The sequence below is a fragment of the Sapajus apella genome, unplaced genomic scaffold (assembly GCF_009761245.1).
Source record: "Sapajus apella isolate SASKATOON/1434 unplaced genomic scaffold, GSC_monkey_1.0 scaffold31, whole genome shotgun sequence".
NCBI lineage: Eukaryota > Metazoa > Chordata > Mammalia > Primates > Cebidae > Sapajus > Sapajus apella.
The window spans coordinates 540,352-559,303 of NW_022436971.1; the positions used below are offsets into that span (position 1 = coordinate 540,352).

The window sequence follows — 18,952 nt, forward strand, 5'->3', positions numbered from 1 at the left end:
TTTAGTCTGAGCAGAACTAGCAGACAAAGCGAAGCAGAGTGGTCTAAGAAAGGGTAGAAAGAAGTCAAGTGGGAGAGGCAGGTAAGGAAGCTGTGACAAGGAAGGGAAACCCCTGGGACAGAGGTCTGGAGCGTTGTTGGCCCATTGGGGCTGGTGTGGCTAGGAGAGGGAGGTCTTTGGAGTCTCAGGGGGCAAGGAACTTGTCAGCAAGGACACTGAAATTGCTGAGGAAGAAACAGAGAAGAGGAAGAATATTCTGCAGATTCTGAAATCATCTTGTGAGTCTGAGCTACGCCTGGGAGGAAGTGGACAACAGCATCAGTGAATTGATGAGAATGACGTATTTGGCATGGACGCCAGAAGGTCAGACCAGACTGGGCATGGTGGCTCACGCCTGTAATCCCAGCACTTTGGGAGGCTGAGGCTGGAAGGACTTGAGGCCAGGAGTTCAAGACCAGCCTAGGCAACACAGCAAGACCCCATCTCTACAAAACATAGAAGTAATTAGCCGGATGTGGTAGTACACACCTGTAGTCCCGGCTACTTGGCAGGCAGAGACCAGGAGTTTAAGGCTGCAGTGAGCCATGCCACTTCATTCCAGCCTGCGTGACAGAGCAAAGCCCTGTCCCTAAAAATAAATAAATAAAAGGTCACACTAGAGAGCAGTAGTGTTTCAGACATCCAGAGATGCTTCATAGAAAGATACAAACAACTGACTTCCCCACACAGACAAGAAAGAAGGCAGGAGGGCAAGAGGTGAAGAGATACACAGATAAATTTACACTGGTGTAAACACATGCTCCAAACACACGCTCCGAACACATGCGTGCGCACGCACACCCACCCACACACACACACACACACACACACACACACACGCCACCCAAATCCCAGCGTTGGCGTGGAATGTTCCTGGCTGAAGACGTAACAGCTGCATCTCTGGCCTCCCTTCCCCTGCCCCTCCCTTCCCCAGTGGCTTTTTCCCACTGAGGTCTCTCCTCAGTCTCTTTCACTCCCCCAAAGCAAACCGAGGACTCTGCCTAGCCCCTGAGGCCTGGCCCTGGCCATGAACTCCAGCCCTTATCCTGGTTCCGGTCTGAGTGTGGGCCACGCCTCACATGGGGGTCAGACCGCGTTTCCCTTGCCTGGACCCTCCAGGCTCCAGAGCGCTGTCTTTGCACCTGCACTGCCCTGTCCCCATCTTCTGTCTTTCTGTGCCTCTTGCCCTTAGAGCTCCTTGTCTGTCTTTCAGTGCATGTACCAGAATGTGTTTGTCTATGTGAAATCTTTTTATGGGAATGCCTGAATTTTTATTTCTATGACTTTCTGGTGTCATCCCTAAAGCCAAGAGTGCTAAGAGTCAGTGGTGAGAGATGGTAGTGTTTTTTATGTTTGGCTCTCCACATTATTTAGGTCCTAGGATATGTCCTTGAAACTACAATGCAGCTCTTACATGGGCATTTTTATAAGACTAAGTGTTTTCATGGTGGGCCTTCTGATTCTCTGCCACGAGCTAGGCCTGAAATTTTACATACCTAGAACTGACTGCAGTCACCTGGACACCAGAGGTCTAATCGTCCACTGTAAAGAGAGAGGGCGCATTTGCTTCTCTGGGGTTGAAGCCATGCTGACATGATATAAACAGAACTTGGTCGGCACTGTCAGGCAAGCACAGTCTGCTCGATGGGAAAACCGTAAGAGTCAAATGGGACTTTGGAAGAATCTGGACCAAGCTGAACTTCCCCACCATATTCACCCCTGCCTCATGCCTCTCCCTGTTCACCCCGGCTGTCTGGGTGCATCCTGAGGAAATGCTTCTGCTCCATGGGGGTACCCTTCCTCCTTTGCACCTCCTCAGAGAAGTGTAACCAAGACACACAAAAGCACAGACTAACACAACTTCCCTTATAGGACAACATCTCCACCCCTCCAGAGCCTCATGTTACTCTCCTGTGTCGCTCAGAGCCTCCCCTCCCAGACCCTGCCATCCCAGTGTGGGTGCCGTAAATCCAGTTTGCATCCATAAAGAGCCCTGGTGCGAGTCTGGACAGCAGTGGCCTCCAAGAACGGAGCAGGCTCGGGAGGGGCAGGCAGTGCTGGAGCCTCGGCTGAGCAAGCGCATAGCCCTGCGACCATCTGCAGGAGGGGACCGCCCTCACCCACGGCATAGTCATGTTCCCTTGGGGACCTTCCAGAGCTGCGTGGGCTTTGCCCCGCTAACGGAACTGCTCCCTGGATTGGAGGAGCTTTGGTTCCATTTTTTAAATGTTTTCCTTCTCCTGAGAAGCATCTGTCTGCATGGCTACTTCATGTGGGCTACAGCTGTAGAAAGTAGGACTCTACCCTGCTCTCATACCTGGGTGGGAAAAGTCAACATGAAGGTAACAGGGGAGAAGCCAGGAAGCCCGTGGGGTGGGTGGGTCAGGGAAGCCCCTAGAGACAGTCTGAGGCACGAGAAGAGCCTGGCCGTGACCTCAGTGTGTTGTTTCTGCCCGTGCTGCCGCAGGTTAGCAGAGGAGCGAGACACAGAGGAAGCTCAGGTGAGTACAGAGTCCCTGCCTCCCCACGGCCCTGCCCTCCCTCCTCAGCATCTTCCCTTCCCCTCCCTTTCTGCAGTCACAGCTCCCAAGCCACAGCAATCCTAACAGGTGAAGATGCAATTAGAATTTTCTTCAAAGAGCCCGACTGTACCTTCCCTCTGCCCAACCCAGCCATGTACCCGCCTTGCCCTATTTCTAGGCTGTGTCCCATCTTGCACAGCACGTCTGCAGGCCTGGTCCTTGGGCATGGGCCTGGTGTCCTCTGTGTTGGGACGGCATTGGCAGACCCAACACCGGCAGCTGAAACAGAGCATGCTGAGCAAGCCCACCTCCCTGGGGAGCACTGCCTCCCATGCCTCTTTTCCGAAGCCACTGGCCACTTCCTTCCTGGGATCCACACCACAGCCAGTGCATCCCTGGATTCTGCCACCCGGCACTGCACCCAGTCACAGCCCCTGAGCCACGGACACTTGATTCATACATGATCACACTGACTACAAGGCTGACCAAGGCGCTCCCCGCGGTGCCCGCAAGCTGCACCTTCTCACTTCCTGAAGAAGCAATGCAGAAAAGTGCAGGCTGCCCCAGCGGCAGATGCTCACTGCCTTTAGGAATTAGTCATTCCCGTTTTCCAGCACAACACCTTAACTCTTTCTAGTCCCAGGGCCAAGATATCAGACTTCTCCATTTGAAAATCTTGTCTTCCCTCCCCCTCCCCCACTTCTTATTTTTAAAAATTAGGCATCTTCCTCCGGTGAAAAAGCCAGAACCCTAGCCCCACAATCCAGAAAATGAGTTTTTTCAGGCCCTCCCAAGTCGCATCATCCTGGAATAGCCTCTGGCCCTCTCAGCCCTCTCTCCCCGTCTGAGCCAGGCCCTTGAAGGGCTCTGCCCGCTCCACGGGGCCCCTCCAGCCTCTACCTGTGCTGATTCAGGATTATGCAAGCTGAGGGGTGGGCAGCATCTGAGCTACGCACATTCTGTTGCTGCCCTGGAAATCACAGTGCCCCTGGGCCTTGGAAAGAGGCTTCTCCCTGAACTCACTGTACACATTCAGGCAAGGCCCTCTGCCAAGCAAGCCTAGGCCGTGGCAGCCGAGGAGGGAAATCAGGAACTGACTCGCCCTGCAGGAGGCTGCCAGAGCCCCTCTCTCCCCGGGGCAGAAGGAACTGGGGTGCAAGGGAACGTGGCAGAGCCATGCGCCCCACCGCCTTATTGCATATGGAGGAAACCAAACTCCCACACCAGAAGCTCCATGCCAGAAGCAGAATTGGAGGCGGGTCTTCTGCCTCCTAATCCTGTCCTCTCTGACCCACATCAGGGGTGATGAGAAACACCAACAGTCGAGAGTCACACTAAAAGCATAAAACTCGGGCGCCATGGTTCCCTGGATGCCTAGGCCTGCGCTGTGCTGTCCTGGAGCTAAGGCTTCCTCCCTTCCCTGTCTTCATCGGCACACCTCAGTCCTCCCTGCCCTTCTCCAGGGCCACAATTCTCAAGAAACCACCCCATGCCAAACCTTGCGTTGTGAACCCAGTTCTTCCGCGGAAACATTTCCTGACCCTTCAGAATGATGGCAGGGGACCCTAGGTACCACCCTTCACCCCAGCGCTGGAAAGGTGCGCAGCATCCTAGCAACCCCTCCCCGCACGGCCTCCCAGTCACAGCAGACTTAGCAGCGTTTGCCCCAACCCTGGTAGTGCCGGTGACTAACGGTGAGTGTGTCTTCCACAGGCACAGAGGACAAGGAGCAAGCTGGCGCCGACATGGCGAAGGCAAGGTCTTCCCCAGAGGCACATTCCTCTCCATCTTTCCACCGCACACCTGGACCAGGCTTGCAGGCTGCCAGACGTCACTCCACCCGCCAGGGAGAGGGGAGGCAGAGCCGGTGGGAAGCGGGGAGGGGCTGCGCGGCACAGCTGGTGGGCCTCCCCTGCACAGCCCTGCATGTACTAGCACCTTCATCACTCCCCTCAGGGCATGGGCTCATCTCCGCATCAGGAATTTACCTGGAGGTTGAAAAGAGAAAAGAAAAAGCACCAAGCTCTTGTGTGTGTGTGACCTGATGGAACTCTTTCTGGCGTCTGGCCAGCACGTGGGGTGCTTCCGAACGTGGGGACACAAGTTTCCTTACCTTTGCCCTTTAAAAACCAACAGGTTTCTTCTATCGTGCAAAGAAAGCGTCAGGCCCTGCTCGGCTCTGTAGACATTCACACCCTGGCCGTGGTGCTAAAAATAGCCTCACACTGGTTAGGCTTCCGCCGGCCCCAGCTAAGCCGCCGCTCTGCAGCCCGGGAGGGAGGGGCGGAGACCGCGCCGCGCGCCGCAGCCCGGCTGGGCCTCCTCGGAGAGGGCGGAGGGACTCCCTGCGCCGCGGACTCCGTGGCCGCCAGGGGGCGCGCCGCCAGGGGCGCTGCTCACAGCCTCTCGCTTTAGGGGGTCCATTCGGCTCGGGCACACGTGATCAAGTCCCATTCCCGGTGATTTTCATTTATTTTTTCCTCCTCCCTGGGCTCCAGGATGTTATTTTTAGAAGAAGAACTGCTATAAATATTTATAAAGGGCAGCGACTGTAATGAAGCGAGAATCCCCACAGCTGGCTCCCCAGCGTCGCCCACCCACCTCTGCAGACCCCTGCCCTTGGCTTTGAGGAGGACTGTGCAGAGCCGGTGGGATCAACTCCTGGCCGCACACAGATGGAGTCCCAGGGAAGCCTGGCAAGGAGCAGTCAGGATAAAAGGAAAGGGCCGGGTGTTCACTCCTTCCATCCCTTCTTCTCCACCTGTCTCTTCTCCACCATAGCTCATCTTCCCACTGGTTGGCACTGTGTCCCCCCAAACTTCCCATGGGGTTCCACTCACCCTGGCAAGCAGGGATCCCTCTTTCCAAGGGCATGGGGCCCTTTTCTCTGCCCGAGCCCCTGCTGACTCTGCAGGTCCTCAGTTCTGGGGCCAGCATTCAAGTACCAGGTACATGCTGGTGATACCGGTTCCTGCTAAGGTTGATTTCTAGGAGAGCTAGAATACCCACCATTACCTAAGCCCCGAGCTCCTTTGTGACTATTGGCATCTGCTTTAGGACCCAGATCCCTATCAGACATTTGGAACTGGATCCCTTTCCTCAGCCCTGGCGAGGAACACAGGTGTTCATCACAGAAGGAAGATGGGCACTTCCATCTTAATTGCTCTGTGACCACTTAGCAGCCCAATTTAACCGAGGTAGACGGTCTTTTGAGAGACTGCAGCACCACTGACTCCTGGGTGACCCAGGCTGCTATGCGGCCACAGGCTGGGCTGGCACTGTTTTGCAGTGCCGGAGACCACTGGAGGACTACCAAATGCATCATGGGTCTTGAGGAAGCAACAGCTCCAATGAATTCTTGTCCATAAGTCCTGGCCACCCTGAGCTTCCTCTTCCCTCCACAGCCCCTCTCATCTGCTGGTGATGCTACATCCACTGGCAGATACTACGCGCTGCTTACTCTGCTTCTGCAGCCCATGAGAGCTTCGGAGGGGTACAGTTGCTATGGCAATGCCTACAGCCATCTGATTCCTGCTGCACTTTCTGGAAGAAAAGAGCTCATGAGGCATTCAGTGGATTCCCAGTCTGGCCTCAGCACTGTCAGGGGTCAGCTGATGGGTTACACACTGGACGAGTGGGAGGTAGGCAGCCTGCCTGCCTTAGGAAGACACTCTAGCCACAAGCCTAGTGCGCTTGGACAGGTTCTCCTTGTGTGGATCGGAAAACTAAATGAGGTGTCCTATTCAGGGCTCCTGGGTAGTATACCACACCAGCGGTTCTCAGACATAAGGATGCATGTGAATCCCCCAGAGGACTTATTAAAATATGGATAGCACAGCCATACCTCCAAAGTCTCTGATTCAGCAGGTCTTGGGTAGAGCCAGAGAATCTGCAGTTCTAACAAGCTCACAGGTGATGGTGGTGCCATTGGTCCAAAGACCATACTGTGAGATCCACCGGTCGACACTTTCATGAACAAGAAAGCAAAGCAGTGCAGGAAGCCCTTGCCCATCAGTGAAGAAAGGCCGGAGTCAGCCGTCTATTTCAAAAGAAGAAAAAGAGCCCTGGGGATGTGTGCTGGAATGTGGATCTCAGCCTAAGTTAGTGTTGGTCCCCAGCAATCAATAAAGAGTATCCAACATGAAGGTGGGGCAGCATGGAGGCCAGGCCTGTAAGTCACAGAAGACCAGCATCGTGGAGGCCCAGTAGCTGAGGGGGTCCCTTCTCAGTCGAGAGTCTCACTGCAGAGGGTGCTGAAGGCCTGCCTGGCTCGGGAGGGACGACAGAGGAGAGGGGGTGTAACAGGCACCTAACCCCCGCAGCCAGAGCTTCCCCACCAAGATGCTTTCCACAGGATGCAAATACCATCTTCCTCACAAAACAACATTCAGGCCGAGATGGGCTGCTTCAGCCTACCGGAAGCTCCATCTCCCATGGGTGTTATTTTAACAGGGAAATGATTACTAGAGAACCTAGTAATTTGACGTTACAGGCCTCCCCAGCTAAAGTAGCAGATCACAGGGACTGATGCCTTCTCTGCACCTAACCTCACTTGGGAAACCAGGGATCTGTAGGTAGCAGACTTGGAATCTCTCCTGCCTCCTCTATGGGTGCATCTGCAAACAGGTGGAAGACATTGGCTCCCTCTTCCTTCTGCCTCCTACTTCCAAGGGGGGACAGCTGGGGTAGGACTATGACATGAAAGAAATGGCTGTCAGATCATTTCACCAATTCCAAAAGCAGGAGTCTACCAGTTCTGTGACAGTGTGAATGGGTTGTGCTTTCATGTTGAAAATTGAAAATCTCTAAGGAGGGTCCCGAGAACTTGCTTGCTGGGGAGGGAGGTAGGGGCAGGTGTTGAGACAGACACCAGGCAGCCATCCTTGCGCTTCTGCAGTAAATGGAGCCTATCATTGCTAAGGGCGGAGATTCAGAAGGGACTCGCAGGCTAGAGGTGGGACTGTTGCTTATTCAAGAAGATGCTTCACGAGCACCAGTTGTGTGCTGGGCATGAAGCCCCTTCCTGAGGCCTTCAGGCCTCACTGGCTGCAGGGTCTTAGCGCTTAAGGCTGGAACCTGGTCTGGAATCGTAACTATAGTGAGGGGTGGGACTGGAGGAACGGGGCTTCCCTGTGCACACGCCAGACCAGGACAGTGGGAGCAAAGGGAGGCACCCAGGGCAGGAAAGCCTGCGCTCTCTACTCAATCTAGGGGCTTAGAAGGATGGGTCCTCAGGCTCATGGGTGGGAGGGGAGACTGGGAAGTGGGACCCAAGGAACCCAGGGGTGTGTCCTGTGAGTTCAAGAGTCACAACGAACAACATACAGAGGTTTTACAGTCCCCTGGGACCCAGCTCACTGCTGGCTGAGGAGTTGATTACCACGAAGTCAGTGATGGCCTCAGCCAGCCCCAGCAAGTCCTCAACCAGGTAGCAGAAACACCTGTCCGAAGCTTGGCCCACAGCCATGGCCACACCCCCGGGTGGAGTTCATAGGCCTGAAGCTGGGGGTAGTATAGCGGCACAGGCAGATAAGCGTACCCCGTTTTGGGGAGGGCAGAGCGTCCTCAGGGCACAGCATGGCGTGGGCACACCCTGGCCAGGCCCCTCACCGGGGCAGTGTAGGCGACAGTCTCTCTGGAGTCCACAAGAGCAAGGCCTCGGGCTCAGCGCCCAACTCAAAACAGGGCAGCTGTCCGCCCCACCACTGCCTTCCAGCCTGAAGGGCACCTGTACCCATCAGGCTTTCTGTTGAGGCCTCAACACTGTCCTCACCACCATGGTGTGGTCCCGAGACCTTAGTCACCTTGTCTCTTTCCCTCCCCACCTGGAAAGGCCTCCTGCATGCCAGGCACCCCTTGCCCTCACTGAAGAGGTTCAGCCCAGGTCCCATATCTGAAGCATCTGGAAGTCCTCCCCACAGCTCTACCCAATCCCAGGCCTCTTCCTTTCCTGCAGAGCAGGCCCCACAGCTCCTCTTGCCTCCTCCACAAAACCTGTTGGCCAGGGGTGCCAACAAGAAGTATGTCCTTTGCTTCCCAGCTCAGAAACAGCAGGGTACTGCCCTGGTGAGGACCCTGCCCTCCTTTGCCTTGCTAGTTTGCTCTCCCGGGGCTGCCCTGATGGGCTGGTCTTTCAGAAGAAGGATACACCCTGGGCCACGCATTGAGGACGAAGGCACCCCGGAATCGCTTTGGCCCAAGGACCTGGTGCAGATGTGGCTGTGAGGAAGTCTGGCAGGAGCTCCTGTAGAGACACCCCAGCTTCCTTCGGGACCAGCTCCTGGGCATGAGCCAGGCTGGGGACAGTGGGGCTGGGGGTTAGCAAGGAGGCCTCCGGGCTGGGACGCAGTCCCCTCCCCCGTGGGCGCCTCTTTCCTCCTGACTGCTGCTTGGTGTTTGCCCTACTTTCCTCATTGCCTAGGCAACCATCCCGGGCTCACCCTTTGCCACCCAGCCTACCCCGGGAGCCCAGAGCCCAGCTCTTCCCACTCCTGGAGGGAGAGAACAAAGAAATGAGGCAGGCAGAGAACCGCAGGGTGATGCCAGGGACACGTGGGCTGAAGAACCAGGGGCAGAGGAGAGGGAAAGGGGATGAATGGGATGGGAAGACAAGCAGAGCTGGAGCTGAGGGGGAGCTGTGGACACTGGGACACGGCGGACACATGGCAGGTGTGAGGCCAGGGAGGGAAGGAAGGAAGCCAAAGACCTGGGGGAGGAAGCCGGGAAGGAGGCAGAATGGAGCCGCATCCTGGGCTTGTGGGAATCGTTCCTTTGTCCCGTTGTTGCCACAGCTCATTAGCCCTGGATTTTACCCTAATTAGATCCCCACTTGCTTTCCACCAGGATATCCCATTAGACCCATTAGACAGGGCCAGGGCCAGGGCTTCGGATGACCTTCCCCTCCGATCCCACCCCCTCTCCCGGCGCCTACCCCAGGCGTGGGTCTTGGCCTCACTGACAGCCTCCTCCACCCCAGAAGGCTCTTATCGCCCCAGCCCCACCCTCCTTCCCCCATCCCACCCTTACCCCACCTGAGTCTACAGTGCTTTGGGCGGGTGATGGAATTTCCCTGGGGGTGTCGGCTTCCAAGAGTCCAGCTTATCTTCTGCCTTCGGCCATCATGGTTGAGTCCAGAGGAATGAGATTGGGGTCATTGGGAGGCCTTTGGAGCCGAACTGCAAACCGTGGGGTTTAAAGCCAGGGTGGAGCTGAGAGAGGCCCTTGTTCAACACTGTTTACTGAGGCCTCTACCCTGACGCTCACGCCCCCTCATCCAACCGCTCCTTACCTGCCCTCGTTTTATGGTAGAGCCTGGGTCTTGATTCCCCCTCGCGCTCTGTTAAGGGGGCCGGCTCCCTGGACGGGGTCACTCCCTCACTGTGTTGTGTACACACAGTTCCCCACCTCAAAAAAAATGCCTTTCAACTCAGCACACTCAGGCACACCCAAGGCAGGAACTCCTTTCCAGCAGGAGTCTGGGGATCTTAAGAGCTCTGCTTGGGGAAACCAGAGGGCAGAGCTGCTTCAAGACAGGTAGGAGGGAGCGAATAAAGGAAAGCACTAGAACCGAAAGAACAGGGAGAGCATGACACGTAGGACCGCGTGTGGCTATTCTGTAAGCTGCATGTACGTTGGGCTTCTGCGTCGCTGGTGACCAGATGCAGCTGGGTTTCTTCCAGAGGGCCTGGCTCGAGAGAGAAGGGAACAGGTGCCTGTTCAGGGTCTACTGTGTGCCAGCTGCGCTTACACGTGTGGTCTTAGTGTCATCTGCTCAACAAAACTGTGATGCGATGTTATCAGTTCCCAGGGGAACAGGGCCCCTGGAGAGCTCGGGTGTCCTCATGCAGTTAGAAAGGGGAAACCCCATCTGTCTGCTGGGTTCCGATGCTCCTCCCCTTCCCGCTGTCAAGGAAAAGAGTCCAACTCTAAAATATTTGAAGACATCTATTCTGAGCCAAATATGAGTGACCATGGCCCCATCACACAGCCCTCAGGAGGTCCTGAGAACACGTGCCCAAGATGGTCAGGGCGCAGCTTGTTTTTATACTATTTATTTATTTTTTGAGATGGAGTTTTGCTCTTGTTGCCCAGGCTGGAGTGCAATGGCACGATCTCAACTTACTGCAACCTCTGCCCCCCAAGCTCAAGCAATTCTCCTGCCTCAGCCTCCCAAATAGCTGGGATTACAGGCATGCGCCACCAGGCCCGGCTAATTTTGTATTTTTAGTAGAGATGGGGTTTCTCCATGTTGGTCAAGCTGGCCTTAAACTCCCGTCCTCAGGTGATCTGCACACCTTGGGCCTCCCAAAGTGCTGGGATTACAGGTGTGAGCCACCAAGCCCGGCCAGCCTTATGCATTTTAGAGAGGTATGAGACATCAATCAAATACATTTAAGAAATACATTGGTTTGGTCCAGAAGGGAGGAACAACTCAAAGCGGGGGAGGGGGTGCGCAGTTCCAGGCTATAGGTGAATCTAAACATTTTCTGGTTGACAACTGATTGAGTTTGTCTAGAGACCTGGGATTCGTAGGAAGGGAATGTTCAGGTTAAGGTATAGATTGTGGAAAAAGTTATTTGAAGTCTTATAGTGGCTGCCCTTAGAAACAATAGATGACAAATGTTTTCTATTCAGATTTTAGTTAATCTCTTTAGGATTGGGAGGGTCTGGAAGAAAAAGATCTAGCTACGTTAATAGACATTTTTTACAGATGCAAAGTTTCCCCCATAAAGAACAGCTTTGCAGGGCCATTTCAAATTATGGCAAAGAAATGTAGGGCTGTTGGGCCCCAAAGGGTCCTGGGGTATCCCTTATGCTGTGCTGAGGTGCAGGAACCGAGAAGTAAAGAGACAGGACACTGAAGAACTGATGAAGAGCATCTGGACTCAGGGGGCCATGCTGCCTATGAGCAGAGACAGGCCAGCCCCGAACGCACAGAAGCGTCTGTATTTATTAGGTACAAGCAGGGGGAAGGGTAGTAAGTGAGGTTATCATCTATAGGCTTAGTGATACGGTATAATCAACGTGAGTCACAAGCGAGGGGGTCACCTCATTATGTCACCTGGGCAGAGGTGGGCCATGTGCAGTAGGGGGCCGTACCATGCACAGTAGTAGGGGGTTGTGTACAGAAAAGGGATGTACCCCCATTAGGTCAACGAGGCAAGGAGGTGGGCTGTGTGCAACAGGTGTCGTGTGCAACAGGTGTCATGTGCAACACTTCTTATCTGGGGGCTGGAGACTTCAAAGGATTTTTTTTTTTTTTTTTGGGGACGGAGTTTCACTCTTGTTACCCAGGCTGGAGTGCAATGGCGCGATCTCAGCTCACCGCAACCTCCGCCTCCTGGGTTCAGGCAATTCTCCTGCCTCAGCCTCCTGAGTAGCTGGGATTACAGGCACGCACCACCATGCCCAGCTAATGTTTTGTATTTTTAGTAGAGACGGGGTTTCACCATGTTGACCAGGATGGTCTCGATCTCTTGACCTCGTGATCCACCCGCCTCGGCCTCCCAAAGTGCTGGGATTACAGGCTTGAGCCACCGCGCCTGGCCCAGGATTTTTTTAAATAGGCAGTCAATTAATATGTTTTAAGACTATTTAGAGACATGGGAAAAATGTTCACAGCACAAGATGAAATTTACAATGCAATAAAACGTACATGAACTATTATCTTAATAATAAACACTTTATAATTTGAAAATAATGCCTGGCTAAAAATATTCCAACATATTAATGATTTTATTTCTAAGAAAATGCAAGTTAATTTTTAATTTATAAATCTTCAAATTATCTATAATGTCCACGTTTTATTTTGAGAGCATAAAATTACATTATAATTTGTAAATTTAAAAATACTGCACATTAAATTCTGTATCTCATGCTCTTATAAATAACTGGAACATTTTCACTTCAACTATACTGTCTCTATATATATATTATATATAATATATATACATTACTCATGTGAGTAAACTTATTCATAATATATATAGCCTGTGAAAGACATTATAACAATATTTTATCTTTCTATAATTATATTTTCAATTATTTGCATTTAAAAATTCATATTTATTGTCATTTTCAAGAATAAAACTCTTATTTTGTGAGGCTTATCTGAATACCAATGTTTAGGAGACTTTCCCTTAGCTTATTTTGAAGAAAAAATTTGCCAATCAATTACTAACAAATAGCCTCAGCATGGCCCACACAGACAGACCCAGCTCCTCACTCTTGGAGTGCTGGTGAACATCCGCCAGGGTAGCTTTACGGCAACACTGTCAAACAGCCTTTGGAATCAATTAGAGGCTTCAGCCCTGCAACAGGAAATTATGGCTATCCTACTCCAGAAAGAAGGCAAAGCAGAAGCTTCCGTTATTAACCAGATTATTTTGTAAAAGAAGGAGGAGAACATTTGAATCTTGCTAAAGCTTTTCTAAATAACTACAGGTTATAACTACACTCATCCACAAATGTGGTTGATCTTTTCTTAAATTTTGTCTTAAATTTTCTGATATCTTAAATGTCAGAATTTAAGAAAAGATCAGAGAGACTTATTCTGCATTTTCACTACCAAGAAAGTCAAGCTAACCAGTGGTTACAGTTTTTTTTTTTGACTTCAAAGTATTTCTAATGGAAGGATACTGTGAGCCAGTGCAGTGGGAGCTGACAGACTTGTGCTCTTCTCTGTCTCTTTTTTTTTTTTTTTTTTTTTTTTCTTAAGACAGGGTTTCACCATGTTGGTCAGGCTGGTCTTGAACTCCCGACCTCAGGTGATCCACCCATCTTGGCCTCCAAAGCGCTTGGATTACAGGTGTGAGCCACCAAGCCTGGCCTATGCTCTTAAGATATTTATGGAATGGTGATTTGAGCTAGCACAGAAGCGGGAAAAGAATGACAGGGTGTACAGCCACCGTGACTTGTCACACCAGAGGGGTTTTTCTCCCTCGGTCATTTCCAGGATCTCAGGCCTGAGGCCTACTTTCCACAGGAACTGGATGCAAGGTACTACAACTCCTTTATCAGGAGCAGAGGCTCTTGCTCCAAGCCTGCCATACAGTGTATGCCCTTTCAGGCAGGGACGCCACCGCCTGGGTCTTTGGTTCTTGTCCTGGTCTGGCTGTTTTCCCATGTACTGCTTCTGTTCTGTGACTGCTGTAGGCATTCCTCCTACTATAAACTACTATATGGTTATATGGAAGGATTCTATAAATCACTAAATGTCAGTACAGCTCTGACTACAATACCTATATGATTATATAGAAAGATTATATAGATTTAATCTTTACCTATATAGATTATATAGAAAGATTACATGGAACTAAGTATGATTATATCTATAAGCTAGATATAGTAAACAGTTATACTTCAGGCACGAATTCTATAAACTAATATATGATTATATATAAAGGATTATATAAAGGAAATAGCTGAATAATAACACTGTAAACTAAGATATTCTTCAGACACTAATTGTGCCTGGGGTCTGGACAGTTCTCCTTCCTCGGTGCCCATAGCGGGTGTTACCCACAAAGAAACATGTTTTGGAGTAAAATATTTTGATTTTCTTATCTCATAACATTATGCCAGAGTCAAGCTGGAAAGTAAGTCACAATATCTAGGATTAAATAAAACCCATCTGATGAGAATTTATGGTTTGTAGCGCATGACTCCCCAGACCCCTTAGGAATTTGGGCAAGATAAAAAAATCAGAGTTTAGTCCTCACCACCATGTCAACTTGCTAACGTGATGGAATGGCAGAAAGATTGCAAAGAAGAGGAAAAGAATTCCAAGTTTTGGGGGAGAGAGCAGGGGGTGGCTCAGGGAAAGAAGGGGAGTGTTGACTCAGGTAGCTTAATGGGAACCTGGCTGCCCACTTCGAAAACCGCAATGGAGAAAAAATCACTGGATCTGCTGATACTTTTTCACCGTAAAACATCCTGGGGCCCCTCATCTTGCACCCTGGCTCTGCGGGGCAGGATTGGAAGGTCTCTGGGGGGCCCGCTCCTCTGAAGGACCACCCGCCCCAACTGTCTGTCACATTCTGCCCTGGCCAGGCCTCACACTAAAGAGACTCGTCTGGCTCCACTGACACCCACCCAGGTCGGAGAACCTCCACCCCAGACTTTGTAGGGGGGATCAACAGAAATGGAACATTTAGCCCCACAGAAAGGCTGCGACATTCCCACTGTCACTTGAGGATTAGGGTAAGTCAGAGAACCATAGAACGTTAAAATATGAAGGAACCATCAGGACACCTCGAGAAGCTGAAACCAAGCAAATCAGATGGCCCAGCTCCACACAGGGAGGCAGCGGAGGGGTCCCTGAGGGGTGTGCTGCCCCTTCCAGGTCTCCTGTCACCAGAGAAACTGATCCTGCTGCTTAGAGTCATACTAAACCTTCAGATGTGTAAGGACACTTTCCCCTGGAAAAATGCTACATCACTCACTTTATATCCTGGCCTTAGGCCAACGGAGCCTTCACACCACCCTCCTGCCTAAGGCACCTCACCAAGCATCCTCTGGCACTGACGACAGTGCTTTGGCCTGGTTACCAAGCCTTCCTGACCACCTGACAGTAGGGCCGCCCGACGTGGATATTCATTCTCCCAGAAGCAGGTCCTCCAGTGACTGATCTGCACTCATCTGGCCAAACAGAGGGCATCCTCCTCCTCTCGCTGCTTCTTTTTTTTTTTTTTTTTTATTTTTTTGGGGAGGTTCACTCTTATTACCCAGGCTGGAGTGCAATGGCGCGATCTCGGCTCACCGCAACCTCCGTCTCCTGGGTTCAGGCAATTCTCCTGCCTCAGCCCCCTGAGTCGCTGGGATTACAGGCACGCGCCACCATGCCCAGCTAATTTTTTTCTGTATTTTTAGTAGAGACGGGGTTTCACCATGTTGACCAGGATGGTCTCGATCTCTTGACCTCGTGATCCACCCGCCTCGGCCTCCCAAAGTGCTGGGATTACAGGCTTGAGCCACCGCGCCCGGCCTCTCTCGCTGCTTCTTTTAAGTTCCTTGCAAAATGAGTGGGACAAATAGAAGTTGCATGAAAATGAAATACAGTTCTTCATTTGCTGTCCACACCAGGGGCGCGAGGTCCCGGAGGCCAGCTTCGCATTAGATGTCTCTGCAGCCCAAGGTAGGAGGCTGCAGGACGTCCCTGAGAAAGGCACTCGCACAAAGCGAAAGTTCATCACTGAACACGGGGGACAGAAGAGTGCTAAGGGAAGAGTCCAACCATCAATACATAAAATGGCAGCAAATATGAAATAACAGAACCCATACTGTCTCATGACTTCCATTCACATGCTCATCACAGCCTATCCAAGGCTGCTTTTAGCGTTTGAGTTCTTCACTGCTTCCTACTCTTGTAAGCTCTTAAATACGCCTGCTCAGCTCCTCTTGCTTCTTTGTTTTTTAAAAACATACTAAAGGAACTATTTTTGCAGCAAAACCTTCCTCCTCGGATAAAACTTCGCTTCACTGGCTCTGGCTTTTGAAGCCAGGCTTTCCCTGCTGTAAGCCAGCGCGCCTCCTCTGAGGTCCCTTTCAGTCTGGAGGCCTGTGGTGATGTCAGTGTGCCTCAGCTGTTTTCAATTAAACCCCTTGCGCTGAGCTGAATAAATGGCTTCAGCAAGCTGATTTTCCAAAGGGTCAACCTTATTTTGAACCAACGTGTCAAAACAAAATCAACTCAACCTGAAACACGTACATTGCAAAAAGATACATCTCTTCACTGATTTACCTTAAAAATGACAAGAGCAGGCCAGGCATGATGGCTCATGCCTATAATCCCAGCACTTTGGGGCAGGTGGATCACCTGAGGTCAGGAGTTCAAGACCAGCCTGGCCAACATGGTGAAACTTCATCTCTCCTAAAAAATACAAAAATTAGCTAGGCGTGGTGGCGGGCACCTGTATTCCCAGCTACTCAGGAGGCTGAGGCAGGTAGAATTGCTTGAACCAGGGAAGCAGATGTTGCAGTGAGCCGAGATTGCACCACTGCACTCCCGGCTGGATGACAGAGACTCTGTCTCAAAAAAAAAAAAAAAAATTACAAGGACAAAGCAAGATGCAGAGGGCCTCCCCAGACCCAGCCCACAGCTCCCCTGGGGTGAGAAGGAAGGGCTTCAAATTTCAGTGTCCTCAAAGAAGGAGGCAAAGAAATGACAGCACAGCCCCGTGTTCCAGCCTCGGCATGGCTAAGACTGCTCCTGCCTGGGGCCTCCCCGCCTCGGGCCAGGACTAGGTCAGCTGATGAGGAAGCATGACTTTACCCGCTGCCACCTGTCTCCTTGGCCTGGCCCACCGCAGCCCCTGGCCTGGAAGTTGCCCAGCCGTAAAGGATGTCCGCTGCAGAGGCTGGAAGAGTGATACCTCTCAGCCCTGTACCAGGCTGAAACCCCCCTCCATGGCGGGTGCTGGGGACCCCACACTGACATTGGCACTTGCTCCTGCCCTTTTCATTTGCCAGCTTTGCTCTCTGGGAAGGGGCGCTCTGAATGGAGTCCTACCCGAGGGGCCAGACAGGATGGTTTGGACCAAGAGGTGGACATTCTGCATGCTGTTTTGGGTCTAAACTGGAGGGCAGAACAGAGGGTGGCCCGAAGTCTTATTTTGGTTAGCCCAGGAGGCGTTTTCTAAACAATATAATGGGTCGCAAATGGTGAAACGTCGGAAGATTTAACAGAAAAACCCAGATGTACAGTATCTCTGGAAAAGTTTGACTACCTGGCTTGACTGGTCCCACGGTTCCCCCATGGCAGCAAGTCTGCTGAGACCCACAGGTACCCCAGCCGCTGCAATCGCCGGAGACGCCTGCCTTCAGCGGCTGCTGCAGGGCAGCCTGGAACTGGCACTTCCCTGCTCTGTGGGGGCATCGTCACATCCTCTGAAGCCTCCAGTGACTGATCTGCACTCATCTGGCCAAACAGAGGGCAACCCCCTCCTCTCTCTGCTTCTTTTAAGTTCCTTGCAAAATGAGTAAGCCAGAGAAAGCCAGAGAAAAGAAAGCCTTCCTCGGCCATTCTCGGGCAGCAGGCGGCCTCCCTCTGACTCGAGAACTAAGAACTGAGACAACTGAATTTCTGGGGAGCATGGATTTATGGGAAAACGTCCACACCTTCAATCATTCCATCCCCTTTTACCCTGTGGCGTCTGTGGAAGGCTACACAGTTCTAGGACAGAAGAGCCAGAGAGGGGCCTCACTGCTGAGTCAGATAGTCCCCCAGGCCCTGGCCAGCTGTCCCCAGTGTCTGCCGTCACTGTGCCTTCTGCTTCCATCATTCAAGGCCAGGGGAACCCCAGTGGCAAAAGCCCCATGCCCCCAATCTACATGCGGGTTGCATTATTTTGCTCATCAGTGATCAGTGCAAAATGTGCGTAGGTGATTCTCAAGTGCTGGTATTCCTGGCAGGCAGGACACTGGGCCACCCCATAGTGATGGTGGGCCTGCTGATGACTGTGCGGGATGGCCCCGGGCTATAACTAGGAAAGCAGAAGTTTTAGAAAAACAAGGAACTGGGGCAGAGTGGAGAGAAGCCCCTTCACCATGGGCACAGTCATGAAGTCAGCATCCACCCCGCCCTGTCACACAGGGCCTTGAGTCCCAGAGCTTTTTTCTCTTATTTCTTTTATTTATTTATTTTTTTTGAGACAGCATCTTGCTCTGTCACCACCGGGCTGGAGCACAGTGGTGTGATCATGGCTTACTGCAGCCTTGACTTCTCAGACTTAAGCAATCTTCCCAACTCAGCCTCCCAAATATTAATAGCTGGGATTACAAGCAAATACTGACACCTGCCTAGTTGTTGTTTGTTTGTTTGTTTGTTTTAATAGAGTCAGGGTTTTGCCATATTGCCCAGGCTGGTCTTGACCTCCTGAGCTCAAGCAAGGGGCTGGTCTCAAACTCTTGGGCCCACCTCGGCCTCCCAAACTGCCGGGATTACAGGCGTGAGCTTCCGCACCTGCCCCTCCAAGCTTTTTCACGTGTGCTCGTCTTGTCTTCCTGAACCAACTGAAAGCTCCCTGAAGGCAGGGATAGTGACGTACACCTTCAGGTCACTCACAGTATGTGAATACTACGTTCTCCAAGATCCCTGGTGACTAAAATGAGTGCTTATGGACAAATACCTAACAGGCAAATGATTTACTAAATATATAGAGAGATCAGGCAGATAATTAATCAACACTCATGAAATGCTAGGATAGTGTCTGAACAATGTTTACAAATAATATTACTATTTTGTTGCTTTAAAAAAAAATTCGGCCGGGCGCGGTGGCTCAAGCCTGTAATCCCAGCACTTTGGGAGGCCGAGGCGGGTGGATCACGAGGTCAAGAGATCGAGACCATCCTGGTCAACATGGTGAAACCCCATCTCTACTAAAAATACAAAA

General features: G+C 51.8%; 1 protein-coding gene across 12 annotated transcripts in view; it reads left to right on the top strand.

Annotated features, from left to right (window-relative positions):
- Nucleotides 1–4,592, top strand: part of DTNB (dystrobrevin beta) — a 302,922-nt gene extending 298,330 nt beyond the window's left edge. For 11 of the 12 annotated variants that reach the window (XM_032293923.1, XM_032293928.1, XM_032293932.1 and 8 more), the window contains 2 exons: nt 2,507–2,540; nt 4,275–4,583. In XM_032293923.1, coding sequence (XP_032149814.1) covers nt 2,507–2,511 — 5 coding nt within the window. In that variant the 3' untranslated portion in view covers nt 2,512–2,540; nt 4,275–4,583. Of the gene's footprint in view, nt 1–2,506; nt 2,541–4,274 lie in introns of all 12 variants that reach the window. The other variant, XM_032293930.1, reaches the window with a different exon arrangement.
- The last annotated feature ends 14,360 nt before the right edge of the window (nt 4,593–18,952 follow it).